General features: G+C 41.3%; 1 protein-coding gene across 1 annotated transcript in view; it reads right to left on the bottom strand.

The window, feature by feature from the left end:
* Positions 1 to 15097, bottom strand: part of CPXM2 (carboxypeptidase X, M14 family member 2) — a 68919-nt gene that overhangs the window by 17751 nt on the left and 36071 nt on the right. The window contains exons 4-6 of the mRNA XM_053949630.1: positions 9378 to 9462; positions 8924 to 9074; positions 1227 to 1315 (exon numbers count right to left, since the gene is read on the bottom strand). Coding sequence (XP_053805605.1) covers positions 1227 to 1315; positions 8924 to 9074; positions 9378 to 9462 — 325 coding nt within the window. The remainder of the gene's footprint in view (positions 1 to 1226; positions 1316 to 8923; positions 9075 to 9377; positions 9463 to 15097) is intronic.

Genomic DNA, 15097 nt, shown 5'->3' with positions numbered 1-15097 from the left:
TGACAATAATGTATATTTTGGGGGCTGGGGAGGTTTTTGGTTGTTGTTGTTGTTTGTTTGTTTTTAATAGGAAGTTGACTCTGGCGGTTATTCCATTTTGCACTGAAGTTTTGAGAATAGTTTTGGGAATATAAGACTTGTTGCAATGCAACCCACAATATTCTGCCCAGCAGCAATTAAAATCCGATGAGCTTTACAAAAAACAACTATTTTGACACAGAAGAAAACAGAAATTGGGAGAGCACACAGTTCACAATTCTCAACCACAGTCACAGATTTTCTATTTGTATGAAGAGTGCAATTCTGGCTTAAAGCTGTGGGTTTTTTTCCCCAAGATATTTCTAACCTGACCAACCTGTCTTTCTGCAATGACAACATAAATGCATTTTATTTTATTGTTCTTGACAGTAATTACGCCAATTGAGTTCCTACTCATCTAATCTTTGTGCTAAGAAATATAGGCCATGAAATCTCTACCAAAATAAACGTGTGACTCAGTACACAATTGCTCAATAAGACCCAGTGGTGATTCATGCAGTATAAATACACTGAAAATCCAGCACACAGCAAGTGATTCACACACACCAAGTCCAAACATATTATCTTTATATTTGAAGAGAAAGTGGGCAGAAATATTTCTTCAGGACAGCCCACACTTGTGTCTGTGGTGATAAGAAGCAAGATTAAAAACAATAACAAAGCCAAGAACTTGTTTGAAGTTAAAGGAACAAGATTAACAAGGCTGGTAGATTTAAAATTTTACTAGCAGAGTTTTTTTTTTCTGGTGTTTCTGGTGAATTTTTGCTGATTTTCACAACTGTGAATATGGAATTGGACTCTAGAGTTTATTCTGATTATTCAAACCCATTGAAATATATGAGAAAACTGATGGCTAAATCAGAGTCAAATCTAGAAGGAGAAACCACTGTGTCATTCACCACTCAAATACATACGGAAGAAAAAGATTGGCACATTATATGAAAATACTTCCTCTGTTATGTAGTGTCACCTCTTTCAGGTTAATTTATTTACAAATAAAGACTTTGGGATTTTATTGGAATGCTTCTTTTAATAGATTAAAACAGAGAAAATATTTTAAAAACATATTGCAGACAGAGTTTAATAATATTTTAAAATTAAAATAATATTTTATTTTTTGTGGAATTCCACAGGGCTGAAAAGCCTCACCCATCCACCCTCCAACACACACCAGCCTCTTTGCCTACCTGCCTCATCTCCTTGTAGTTGTGATGCTTAAAGTCCAGATTATCAGTGGTTGTCATTTCATTTCTTCTGTGGTAATAATTGTTTGGGTCTGAGAAAAGAAAAAAAGGAGTTTTCTCATGCTTAGGAATTTCAAATATAGATGTGCTTTGGCACAATGCATGTAAGGAACGTGGAAATCTGAGTTCCACTGTCCTGTGTGTACTTAAATCAGGTTTTCAAAAGCAAAACTCAGGGAAACAACTAATTTTAAATATTTCTAATCACTGCACAACTCAATTCATACAGATCCAAACAAAAGCAAAGAGGCATCAGCTTTCCAGACAGCTTCTCTGCACAAAAAACCAAACTTCAACAGAAAAGCAGAAGGGCAGCCTTAGGCTGCAGAGGAGGGAAAAAGTCTTTGGGAAATGATGAGTCAGATGCAAGATAAAAGAGTGGAAGAAAAATCAAATCAGAGGGAAAAGCCACAGTAAATGTTTTGTGTCCACTTGATTAATTTACTATTGCAAGGCATTTTAGTTTTCCTGATGAGCATTTTCCATGCCTATGCACTGATTGCAAAACATGCAAAGGAATAATTTGGCATATTAAACATTCCTAATCATCTTCCAAAAGAGCTCCTGTGGAAGTCAGAGGTGTTTGTTACTAAAAATTTACATATTCACTTATTTATGGATATTATTTATTGTTTGTTCATTTTGAAGTATCAAAAGGATATGTGGTTAGAAAAGAATCTTTTATCTCCTTGACATTCCAGGCCCTTCACCTGGGGGGAAAAAAAAAACAGGCCAAGACTGTTATGGCTCAGCTTTGAAGCTCCTGATAAATGTGCTCCTAGCCTAATCTATTATGATTAATTTTCAGAGACAAACAAGTCTATTTGGAAAACATCAGACACATTCCTTAACTTGCCACATCTGGGATGTCTGGAATTCTGAGTAATCATTTGTCAATCCAGTGGTTGTCAGGCTTCTATGAAAAATTGTTTCCCTTCACACAAAATCATCTTCATTGGTTTAAAATCATTGGGGGGAAAGTGAAATATGAAAAAGTCTAAATATCATCCTGTCTTATTGCAACACAAAAAGGCATTGTCCCTAGAGAAAAAAAAATGGTTTTAAACAGTGTCACCTGTCAGCTGTGACATTTTTTGGGGGAGAAAAAAGTACAATTCCGAGTAGGAAAAATATGTAGTTACCATCCCACAGCAACAAATCCTTACTGAAATAATGGAAAACTCACAACAGTGCAAAATACTTTATAACATTTGTAAGTTTCATATTTCTGGCATTAAAACCACTAAATATTCCCATAAAATTCTAAAATATTTGGGGTCTTTTGCACTATTTAAGTTATTTATGAAATGAAACATGCAAGTCCCATTAAGCTTCACAGTAACATGACCCATCCTTGTCTCCACTTCCACTTCCTAATCTACAGCAGAGATGCTGAAAGGTCAGTTGAAGTCTGCTCTACAAATATGACAGAAAAATGTCAAAAAAATCTTGTCTCATGTTAATTTGTAGAAATTACTCATTAATATGCTGATGAGAAATGGAAATCATAAAGAAAACCCCCACTTCTCAAAAGAGACAATGTGTTCAATGCCCCACAGAATATCTTCATCATTGAAAAAATACCTCCATGTTGTAAAAATATAAAAATAAACGTCATAAAACTGCCAGGATGTTGAAAGTTTTCTGTATCCCCATGAGCCAAAATATACAGCAACCGTTTTTTTTTCCCTGATACTTTAATCCCATTCCTTTCAAAGCCTGGCTCTTTTTCCATACATCAAACACTAATATCATGGGAATGACTGTGAATGCTGTAGAGTTGGTGGAAACTTAAAAAAACTGTGCAGTGAGAATGATGGTATCTCTGGCCCTTCCTCAACAACAGAGCTCAATTTGACAGTTCCCTGGGGAATTAACACTCATACTTTGCCAGGCTCTGCTGCAGCCTGCTTGGATCACTGGATTTCTGCTGCAGCAGGAATACAGATTAGAACATTACAAGCTAAAATATAGAAAGGCAAACAAGGCTTGCACACAGCTGGATGGGTCCACTTCGGCAATTTTTTTTTTTTTTTAATAAAACTGAGAATAAGAGACTGAAAAACTCAAACCACAGAAGAGTTATAAGAGAAATATACTGATTTATTCACAGAAATTCTGGAGAAAGTCTGGCTTTCTTCCATGGAGAAAAGATCGTGCAAACCTGTGGCACTCACATTTATACAAGAGGGATATATTAACTTTTTCTACCATTAATCTGTCTTTGTATCACCAGTAGAGGTAATGGAGTTTGCTGGTAGAGGCACCTTGAGCCCTTCATCCTTCTATTCTTGTAAAGAAGGACAAGTGACTAAAGCTGGTAAATCATAGATTCATAGGAGCACAGAATGGCTTGGCATGGAAGGGACCTTAAATCCCATCCAGTGCCACCCCCTGCCATGGCAGGGACACCTCCCACTGTCCCAGGTTGCTCCAAGCCCTGTCCAGCCTGGCCTTGGGCACTTCCAGGGATCCAGGGGCAGCCACAGCTGCTCTGGGCACCCTGTGCCAGGGCCTGCCCGCCCTCCCAGGGAACAATTCCTTCCCAAAATCCCATCTAACCCTGGCCTCTGGCACTGGGAAGCCATTCCCTTGTCCTGAAACTCCAGGCACTTGTCCAAAGTCTCTCTCCATCTTTTTTGGAGCTTCCCTCAGGCGCTGGAAGGCCACAGTTACATCAGCCCAAGGGCTGCTCCTCTCCAGGATGAACAATCCCAATTCTCAGCTTTGCCCCACAGCAGAGCTGCTCCATCCCTCTGATCATCTCTGAGGTCTCCAACAGCTCTGTGTCCTTCTGATGCCTTGGGTTTTAGGTTTTCTATGTTTCAGATTTTGTGCTGCTTTAGTGTGAGGGTCTGAGCTTCACACCAGGGGATGGTGAGCTCTCTTCACAGAGCAGGGAGACAAAACAATTCCTGCTCCAGCTGGGCACCAAGGACAAATGATCCAAATCTCAGCCCAGGAGCACAAACAGCGTGGGCTGGAGAGAGAAAAACAAGCAGGATGGGAGTGCCTGGGCTAAAGCTGGAATGGGACAGTGAACTGCAAGGTGCAAATGGAGCAGAGCTGATCCCAGTGAGAGCCGGGAGCGCTCGTGCATTTTGGGACCATTTTGGTTCCTCTTGGCTGCAGCCCTGGCTGGGCTCTGGTGCTGCCCAAGGTGGATCCATGGAGGAGATCCTTTGAATAAATCCCTGCTTTATTCTGTGACTCTGCGCAGCCTCTGCTCTAGGGCAGCCTGCACAAGGCATCACTACCTGTGCCGGGGATCCCAAAACTCCAAGTGGGTTAATGCCCAACTACTTTGCAGCATGAGGGCTCTGAGAACTGCTTAGAAAAAGTACCAGAAAGGATCAATTGCTTGGCAGTTGATTTAAAAAAAAAAAAAAAAGGGCATTTTCACTTATTACAGCTCTACAGCACCTCAGCCAGTGAGGCCCTGATGCTTCCAGTGGGTTTCAGCTTCTCAGAAGTGCTGCTCCAAATTTAGGGCGTAATGAAGGCAATCCAAGGGATTCAGAGAAGCTTTTAATAAAAAAAAATATTCTGGTTTAAATCCCTTAGACTGCCTTAAAAACCCCAATGTGCTATTTCGCAAATGACTGTTTTTTTTTTTTTTTTTTAATTTCCATGAAATTGAAGTGAATTTGACTTGTCTTCACTAAATTGAACATCTCACAGACAGCAAATGTGTAATCTGGAAATAAATCCGCTGGCAGCCACATCAGGTGATCCTAAGTTTTTTTCCACATGATCTATTTCATGGCAGCCTCATGAGCATTGCTTATGAGCATTAACATCACACATGAAATCAGCAATGAAAGAATAGTTTTCAACTATAAACTGACTCTTTTCTCCTTTTATTCTCAGAGGTAGATGCTGGATTTAGAACTGCTGCTTACATGGACATTTATAATGAAAGATACTTGTAAAAAGTCACATTTTTATCAAAAAAAATGAACAGAACTTTAGACTTGACCAGGTAGCCTGGCACTAAGAGAGAAGCAGTAAAAATAAGACTGAAGCCACTGCAAAACACAGTACTCCATTACAGAGCTGTTAAAATTAATTTTATATCTTGGGTTCAAAGTAATGGCATGGTCCTGGTACCAGTGATAGTTTCTATATAAGAACTATTAAAAATTAAATTTCATCACAAATTTATTCCGTTAAAATAATTGTCTCTTACTCAATACTCTACAATATAAATAAATGCATGAAGAACTCCACTAATTTTGTCTTTCCAATCTCTGGGTGCTTTTGATCCCATGCAATTTTGTTTTGACCTTCCTTAGGTTTGAGAAAGAGAAGGCAAGGAAAGCACATCCATCCCTCTGAGGCAATTGCAAAAGATTGTGTGTGTCAGTCTCCCTCTATGTAAATACCAGCATTTTTGGAAAGTGGAGAGGGAATTAAATGTTTTTGGGGTTTTTTTCCTTTTTTTGCCCTCTTTTTTTGAGACATGGCAGCACTGATTGTTGTTACAGGTAAGATTTTCCGGAATCTTTTCTCCACGGAGAAATGTCTTTCTCTTGATGAAACAGCAAATCCTTTCTGCTGCCCAAAGGTAGCACTGACATAGTTGGACAACACAGCTTTATTTTTTTTTCTTTTTTTTAGAGCTACTGTAACAATCTAGAAAAGGTTGTTTGTCCAAACTAGCCTAAGACACAACAAAAATGTACGTTATGGATAAGATATAAGCATTTCACTGATAAAAATTACAATTATCCTATATAATACTGCTTAGATAAGTACGTTCCACTTGTCCAAATAGTGTTTTATCGTGATTTATCCAATTTTTAGTGCATCTAGCACATGCAGCAGGTTTTATGGACAGAGCCCTACCCACAGGAATGGGTTCTAGCTGTCTTTAACCATTTCCATCTCATTCTGACAGTCAATCAAACTTGAATATCAATCTTATTCAGGTTTTTTATTTTTCTTTTATCCTTTTTCCTTATTCCTTTATTTCCCACCCTTGTGAGCCTGCTTGATGGAAAGCTGATACAGAGCACAGACTGAATGCAAATGGTTTAATATATTTAGGGATTAATGAATGTATAAACCCTAAAATCACAAGTCTAGAAGACATGAAAAAAATTCAGAGTTATGAAAAATGGGTTTCTTTCCTTCCACCCTCCTTTAGTTGTTGGGGTATTTCCCTATGCCCCAGGCTTTGGAAAAGCTAAAAGTGTGTGAATTAACAGAGTTTCACCTCCTAATTTTGGTAAATTTAGGAAAATTGGTCATTTTTATGGAAAAAAAAAAAAACCTGCCAGAAAAGAAGAGCATTTGATTTCCAATCCCACAGATAACCCTCAATACAGAGTGTTAGAGCAGCACTGTCAAAGTTGCTGCTCCCACGGCCAAACCATCCAGATATTTAACTTGGAATGAGCAAAATTACACCAATAGAGGGTGGGGAATCCACTTAGAGGGAGCTGCAAAAACATGTCCCATCCTAGAGGAAGAAAACGTGCGTGGAAGGGCCTCTGGAACCTGGGGAACAGCTTTGTCCCGGGCACCTCGCGTGCGACGCGCAAAATGAGCAAGGAGAAAGAAATGCCAGCTCTTTCTGAGCTAAAAAGATGGGTCAGCACTTATCAAAACCTATTAGTTCTTCAGCCCAATTACATTCTGAATGAACACACCCCATTCCCTTTGTGTTTCTCAATGAATGATTCTGGTATTTTCTTTCAGGAATATACTGAATCAGCCACTGCGGGCAATTAACTCAATAAATGACTACCAGGGGGATGCTCTGATGCTGTTTTCATGTGAATCCAAGATCTGTGAAAAGCTGGAAGAGCACTCAGCAGGACAGTGCTGAAAGTGGGGATGTGTTCCCAGCTTCACCCACTGACACAGACACGTGAAGCTGAAGGGTAACCAATGCCAGCACTGCCAAGCAGAATCTGACCCTGGATGGATGCAAAGCCAGGAAGAATCCAGGGCAAAAAACTGCTGCTGCACTCAATAACAATCACCTTTCCAAACACTGTCACTTTCCTCTTTAGATGCAGTTCTAGGGGAGAGAAAGGGATCATGAGAATTTCCCTACAAATTGCCCTAGAAAACAGTTTGGGTGTCATCTCTGTTATTCCCTGGAGATCTCTCTGTGTGTGTCCTGTGTGGCAGTAAAAAGTCCTGGTGCTGAAGAAAGGTTCCTTTTCCTTCAGCCTCACACCCTGGTTTATAGAGAGCAGATCCACACAGGAATTTGGGAGAAATCTCTGCTCTCAGAGAGTCCTTTTAAGAGCTGAGAGGAAATGTTGGCTGTGGAATTGCCCATCACAATGGGAAACAAGCAACCCACAGAGGTGCAGTGTTCTAAACCTAGAGCTGAAAGAAATCCGAATCCTCCTGAAAACAGGGACATTCACATGCACAGGCACCTTTGGTCACTGCCATCAAGTCCAGGATGTATTTTTTACCCACTGACAGCAGCTGTCTGTGTGCTGCTGAATTTCAGTGCTTCTGATAACACATCTGCAGACTAAATTTTATGACAATGCTTGCCCCACACTTCTCTTTGGCAGAGAATTATCCCTTCCATGCCCCAAACGGTGTCGTTTTGTTTTGTTTTTCCCTGAGTGTTTAAACATCTAAAGGACAAAAATAAATCTGTGTCTGCTTGGCATGTGAAGACCCTACATCACCAGAGGAACTGGAGGCAGCAAGTTCTGAGCAGAGGCAGGAACAGTAAAAGCAATGATGAAAGGCTCTGTTAAGTTTTTTTCTGGCTCTAGTATTTCTTAAAACACTAATCACAGACCTCTGCAAAAAAGAAATCCTCATGGTGCCAGAATTTGAGATCAAAGAAAACAACAAAAAAAGCAGATGAGAGGTGTGGAATGAGTAGTGAGTAATTTAGAAAATATTTGAGGAAAGAGGGTTTTTAAATATTTATATACATGTACACACAGAAATGAAGACGTAAATACCCTAAAAGATTATTTACAATGTGCCTAGCAGAATCATGGCTTTGGCAGAATTTGCAACATTGAATGGTTTTGGGTTTCTTTTTTTAAGTGGCCTTGCATAGCATAGGACAATTTCCCCTCAGTTCTGATTTACCAGGGATGATGCTGGATTTAATAACACTTGAAATATCCTAGAAATTCCTCACAGCCCAAACTCCCCTGCTTCCTCCCTACAAGCTAAGCACTAATTCAGCAACAGGATTTGCCTTCAAAATATTTCAGGGAAGTCCTCTGGCCTATATAGAGAAATAGAAATTAAAAATCAGGCTCTATAATTGTTATTTCTTGTCTTAGAAGCATGAGACATCTGCAAATGCCTGTCCCAGTACATAATCCTGTTGTCTCCATTGAACATGTGCACTCAGGAAGATTTACTGCACTGCATTTAAGCCCAAACAACAAAGAAAATCTTGTTAGGTCACCAATGCAATCTGGTTTTATTAATAAAGGCAAAAAAAGAGAGATACTATGGGTTGCATATCAAAACTTATCCTGATACTTTCTGTGGGCTTGGGCAGATATTTCTGTTTCTTTTTGCACAACCCTACTCACTAAAGATAAATATTATACCACAAGCAAAGCTATCCAAAGGAAATGCAATTTTTGAGTCTTGCCACATGCAGCCATGCCAACACTGATTAAAAAGGCTCTCACCTGGCAAGGGGCAGCCCAGGATTTCCAGTCTCATGCAGATGCTGCCCTCCTGGAACCAGGAGCGGGGGTTGATGCGGATGTAACGCGCCACCAGCGGCACCGGCAGCATGTTCAGCACTGGGATCTCCTTCTCGCTGTTCCCTTCAAAAATCTGGCCAGGCCAAACAGGGGGAAATGGCAACGTCAGTGCTTCAAACTGTCTCTGAGTGCTTTTGGTAAGAGAAATGTAAAATCACCTTTCAGGTCCAGGCTGATGGTGGCTCGGGCCAGAACTGCTCTTCGAGGATGGCAATCCCCCCATTCCCCCTGGCAGTTCTGTGTCTGAATCTGTACCTTGGGATTTGCTTTTAAAATCAATGGGAACACTGAGAAATGCTGCCAGTGACTAATCTGTGGCCAGCCCCTGCTTTCCCACCTCTGCTCTTCCTGATAAAACATGTTTTGTTCTACTCACCACATCTCCAGATTCGTTTCTGACAGCAGTCCACGCGTGGCTGTCATTGCTCACCAACACTCTGTAAGAGGTCACCCAGTTACTCCTTGAAAAAGAGAATAAATAAGTTACTTTTCATAACTTAGAATGACTGTACATTATTTAATAATCAAGCTTATAAGGCTGCTAGCAGTGGAAATCCCATTTGGCAAAGTCGTGCCAATCTGGATTCAACAGACTACTCAAAAAGCCTGGCACATAGAAGCAAAATCCTGGTGAGATAATATTCTGGGATTCCAGGGGGTGAGAGACTTGCTGCTCTCCTCTCCTTTTATATGCAGAGTTTGGGATAAATGACTTGCCTAGAACAGATTTATGCAGTGTTCAAAGATCATCTTTTCAGCAGCAGAACATTTATTAGTTCTGCTGTTATTATCAGAGAGATTGGGAAAGAAGTAATAAATCCTCAAGGATGAAACATCTGTGAATTTCAACCAGCAAAATTTCCATTTCTTTCAATAGAAGAATAACTGGTGCCTGCAGTTATTCTTGTATTTATTAGCAAGAGATAGGGACAGAGAGACAATTGATTACAGGACTACTGCGCTCCTACAATATCCTGATCAATCCCCAATAGGCTGATTTTTCTAATGCCATCTGATTTACAGCAAAATCCCCTTTCATCTAAAAAAGTCAAATACCTCAGTTATGCCTCGTCTGGATCCATCTAAAGAAGAGTATGAGGAAATGTAAACTGCTGCTTCCTATATTCTGGATTAAAGCTGTGGAGTTTCACACTGCTCGGGCATTACCTGTGGAAATGTGTGTACAGGGATGGAGAAGGTAATGCCCAACTCTCCTCTCACATTTGTTACTCAGAAAGAACAGCAGTGATTTAATTTTTCCCCTAACACCTGGTTTCAGTAGTCCCTTCAGTAGGGACTTGGAGGAGAGTTGTGGGCTGGAGGAACATTTGTACCATGAAGCCAGTCCAGGATGATTAAATTCTGTATTTATGTGCAACTAGCAAGGCTCTGGAGCTGCTCTTCTTCAGCACAGGTTCCTAGCTAAGCTACACTCCAAGGCTGGGAGTAAAACCAGGGTTAGGAAAGCTCTTGGCACTGGAGAGAAGAAAAGGGGACTTCGAGGCAGGTGCTGGAGAAGCAGCAGAGTGTGACATTCACATTCTCTGGACAGAGAGACACAATTCTGTCTCTCAGGATTTCTTAGAGAAACGCGGAGCGAAGAAGAAAAAAACATCTTTATCTCTACTCCTTTGTTTTCCCCATGTGGAATGTGGTGTGGAGATTGTTCACCTGCAGTGATTGCTGGGTTGATTCTGGTGAAGGTTGTTTGGGGTCAGTGACCAGTGGGGTCCAGCTGTGGCTCGGGCTCTCAGCAGAGTCACGAGTTTGAGTTAGTTAGAGAGGTAAGTAAGAAGTAAGTATGTAGAATAGTTGAGTATCTCTTTAAATAGTATATTAATGCAATATAGCATAGTTTTAATAAAGCTATCCTTCAGCCTCCTGATCTGGGGCCAGACATCATCATTTCTTCCCTAGATCTGGGGTTCACTGCATTTTACTATAGCAGAGCATAAAAAATTGGAGATCAGGAGTGCCTGGAAGGACAGACACACCTAAGAACTTCCCCTTGTACTGCTCCTATGCAAATACAACTTTGATTTGTTTTGTTTTTTCCTTTAAAATCGACTAATAATAGCAAAGTACCTATGAACACACACACCCACACTGAACCCACTGTGCCAGTGTTTAAAGGGACAAACCAGCCTTTATGTGCTCACTGCAGAAAGTCAGGCTTCTAATGAAGACCAAAAAAGGGACAAGGATGGAATCAGAGTAAAACCATCAGCCCCAGTTCACCAAGCCTTTTACAAAACAGAAAACTGAGTTTTTTTAATACATCTGAAAACAAAGATGAGGTAAATATTTAGTAAGATTTGGAAAATCACTTCTGGAAATTCTATACTAGCGCCCCCAAATGAAAAAAAAAAAAAGAGATTTTGAAAAAAAAACAACAAAATAACGACTGAACAAACCCAGCTCTGTTTTAGACACTAAACCAGTCCTTTGCAACTCTTTCACCAGCCTCCTCCAGTGAATAGATTTTGCCATTCATGTTAGATTAAATGGAAAAATCTTGACTATTGCCAAGCAGACAACTTTTTGTTATCGCAGTGAAAAGAAGGGTACATCTATCTCTTGTAATGCACACAACTTTAGTATTTGGTAAACAACTGTAACAAGTTAGCAGCACTCTGAAAATCCTAATTGTCTGCCTTTCAGTGGAAGGGCTCCTGGGGTAGGAGATTTACTGCAGAGCTGAGAAGTGCCATGCTGGCTTCTCTAGAATTTGGCTGTAAAATGATAAATGACACACAACAAAATAAACAGTGACTTCAGCATGCTGGAAAGTTTCTCCTGACTCTTGCAAAGAACTTTCTTCCCTCAGCTTCTCTGTGTTCCTAAGTTGAAGAAAGGCTGATTCACTTCTGTCAAATAAAGGAGCTGACAAGAGGGAAGGAGAGGGACTTGTGACAAGGACATGGAATGCCAGGACAGGGGTGATGAAAGAAAGTAGGTTTGGATCAGATATTGGGAAGAAATTCTTAGTTGTGAAGGTGGTGAGGCCCTGGCTCAGGGTGCCCAGACCAGCTGTGGCTGCCCCTGGATCCCTGGCAGTGCCCAAGGCCAGATTGGACAGGGCTTGGAGCAGCCTGGGATAGTGGAAGTTGTCCCTGCCCATGGCAGGGGCTGGTATGAGATGAGCTTTAAGGTCCTGTCCAGCCCAAACCATTCTATAAAATGGCCAACAGCAAAACTCTAAAAGGAGGAAAATAGCCTTTTCTGAATTACTATAAAAAGATAAGCTTGAGAGCAAAACTCCTGGGTTTGAAGGAGGGTGCTGGTGGCACTGTACATATTCAATGCACATAAAATTATATTGGGCTTTTTGGTGTGTGGGTTTTTTTTTTATTTTTTTATTTATTTCCTTGCTCATTTTGTTGGGGGTTTGCATGAGCTTTGCATAATTGTTTTTTTTACTATTCTTGGTCATCTCTCAAAAACAGGCTACATTACCAAAAGAGACAACACCATGAACCAAATAACACCATTGCTTCTGAAGTATTACAGAACTTTTTCACTTCAACTGCACAGATCAGATTAGGAGGGCAAACACAACACATCCACATTCATTGCTCAATGTCTGCACAAGAAATTCAGAATACTAAAGTTGCATAAAACCACAACAACCGTGGACTTCTGTAAGAAAATCATGGCACATATAGGATGTTCTAAAAGAACAAGCTTGCTTTACTGGCATGAGAAAATGTTGCTGTCACAGTAACATTTCTAAGCTGGGACTTCAACATATTTTGATTTTGTCACTCCCTACCATTACAAAAGTTCAAGTTTCTCCCAAAGGAAAACATATACAAGTAGTCATGCACGTTTTCCATCTTGACTGGCAACAAGTAACGTGCCATGGAGAGGCAGAATGCAATTAAAATCCTAATGGACTGCATCCAGTCCTGGACCCTGGCAGGATAGAAGGACCTCAGAGGGTCATGGATGAGGTAAATCAGTGCAATGTATGAAGGTACACACCATACACTATTCATTGTTTGCCTGTGAGGAAAAAGCAGAATAAAAACATCACAGGGGATCAGATTCTCCTCTCACTGGCACTGCGTGCAAAGCTGCCTCCAGGGGCTTAAATCCTTCCCCCCTTTTTCTCCCAGTGCCACAATAAAAACAGATTCTGATAATATTAAGGAGGCTCCTATAAATTCAGACTCCCGTGGGAAATGGCACCTTCTCCCTAAAAGCCACATCCCCCACACTGGGGAAAGGGAGCTCTGTGTGTGTTCTTGTGGTCAGAGGATCTGGAAAAAAAACTAGCAAAGCCTAATGCTCAGGGCTTTGACTGAGTGTCTTCAAATCCCAGACACTTCCACAGCTCCAGACCAGACAAGAACACCCAGCTCACTAAATCCTCCCAAGAGCTGCAGTTTTCCCACCCGTGTGTGGCACAGGAGAGCTGCTAACCCCAGGAAGCAGCTGGATGTGTGGCACATGCTCCAGGAACAGCATTTCCTGGGGTCCAGGAGTTCCAGAAACACCTGGTTTATTCATGCAGGCCCAGAAATCTGAAGCTTTTTTGTGGCAATCCATCAGAGGAACACGGCAGCTAAAGCAAAGCCTTGTGCTAGGAGAAGTATTGGGGAATTTTGTCTGTGTGATCACCTGGTGACACCAAGATCCATCTCCTCGGGTCTGGGATTTGCAGACAGGGATTTCTGTCACATCCAATCTCTTTGGGGCCCATCAGCACTGAGCAATAAAGCTGTCTAAGGAAGGCTGAAAGAAAGCTGTAATGTTTTCCAAGACTCAGGATGTCCCTGCTGTTGTTTCAGAGAAGTGCTTCTGGTCTCACTCTATAAAATCTGCCAGGACCTAGCGTTGCACTCCTAAGAGAAAAATACAGATATTTGCTGGGTTTATAGAGCTGAGGAGACAGAATTCCGGGGAAGTCCTGGGCCAGCATTCAAAAAAGAGTGCATTAATCATGGAGCTCTTTCTTGGCAGGGGGCAAGGCAATCCAGAAGCCATTGTGTGACAATCCAGGAGGGTTTGAGGTTACCCCCAGCTCATCACCCTCTGCCACAAAGTGCCACTTCTGCCTCGCAAATTTCTTCCATGCTGGAAAAAGATCATGGGGTACAGATTTGACAGGGATCCTTTGGATTCAGGTGCATCCCTTTTAAATAATCCCTTCTAAAATTTATGGCAGCCTTATGTCTTCAGAAGCAGCCTATCTGAAAAATCTCAGTATCCCCTGACAATATTAATCAATTCCTTTCAGAGACATTAAATGCAAAATCAAAATATGACTCAAATTCACTTAATGTGGTGGATTTTTGAATTATTACTAATTAGTTAATTTTTATCTGTAATGCACTGGCCTCAGACAAAGCTTATTTGAATACCTTCAGTTTCAAATTCAGTCTCTTGTGATGCATAGAAATGTCCTGCTTTTCCATTTTCATCCAAAAAGAAAAGCTGAGGGATTAAATAACTTGCCCGGGGACAGAGAGAGTAAACCTGAATCAAAGCAGAGAATTAAAAGCAGATCTCCTACAGCTTTGGCAGGTTCCTGTCCCAGTAATCAGCTTTTCCTTATCTAACCACAGCATCAGCTACTGAGCATAGGCAAAAAGATCATGGGCAGCAGCAGAACAACAAAACATCTTCCAGCTGTGCCTGCCCTGATACAATTTCCAGACTTTTCTCTCTGTGTGTTGGACCCAAGGCTGAATCCCAGCTCAGGAGAGCACACAACGAGTGCTGAATGGGAAGCAGTGGAGGGAATGTCAGGCTTTTCCTGCCCAGGCTCCAGCAGGCAGTGGATCAGCTGGGAACTGGGATTGTTTGGGTTTGTTCTGTTTGAGCAGCACCTGCTGCATGTCATATTTTAAGGCCAGGCTTCTCAATCATGGGAAGCTGAACCAGCAACAAGTGAAATAAATCTAACACTTTGATCCTCATCTCTGAGGGTGCTTTTCCACATCAAGGAAAGCCCAGGTGATCTGAGGTGCTGGTGAGCAGAAGCTCAAGCCCAGAGTGGCAGAGATGGGCCACAAAGAAGATTGAAGGGATGGAGCACCTTCCTGTCTGGAAAGGAGAGAATTGGGATTGTTCAGCCTCGAGAAGGCTCTG

Source organism: Vidua chalybeata, chromosome 8 (genome assembly GCF_026979565.1).
Source record: "Vidua chalybeata isolate OUT-0048 chromosome 8, bVidCha1 merged haplotype, whole genome shotgun sequence".
Taxonomy (NCBI): Eukaryota; Metazoa; Chordata; class Aves; order Passeriformes; family Viduidae; genus Vidua; species Vidua chalybeata.
The sequence above is the reverse complement of the archived record's forward strand: the minus strand, read 5'-3'. Positions and strand labels throughout refer to the sequence as shown.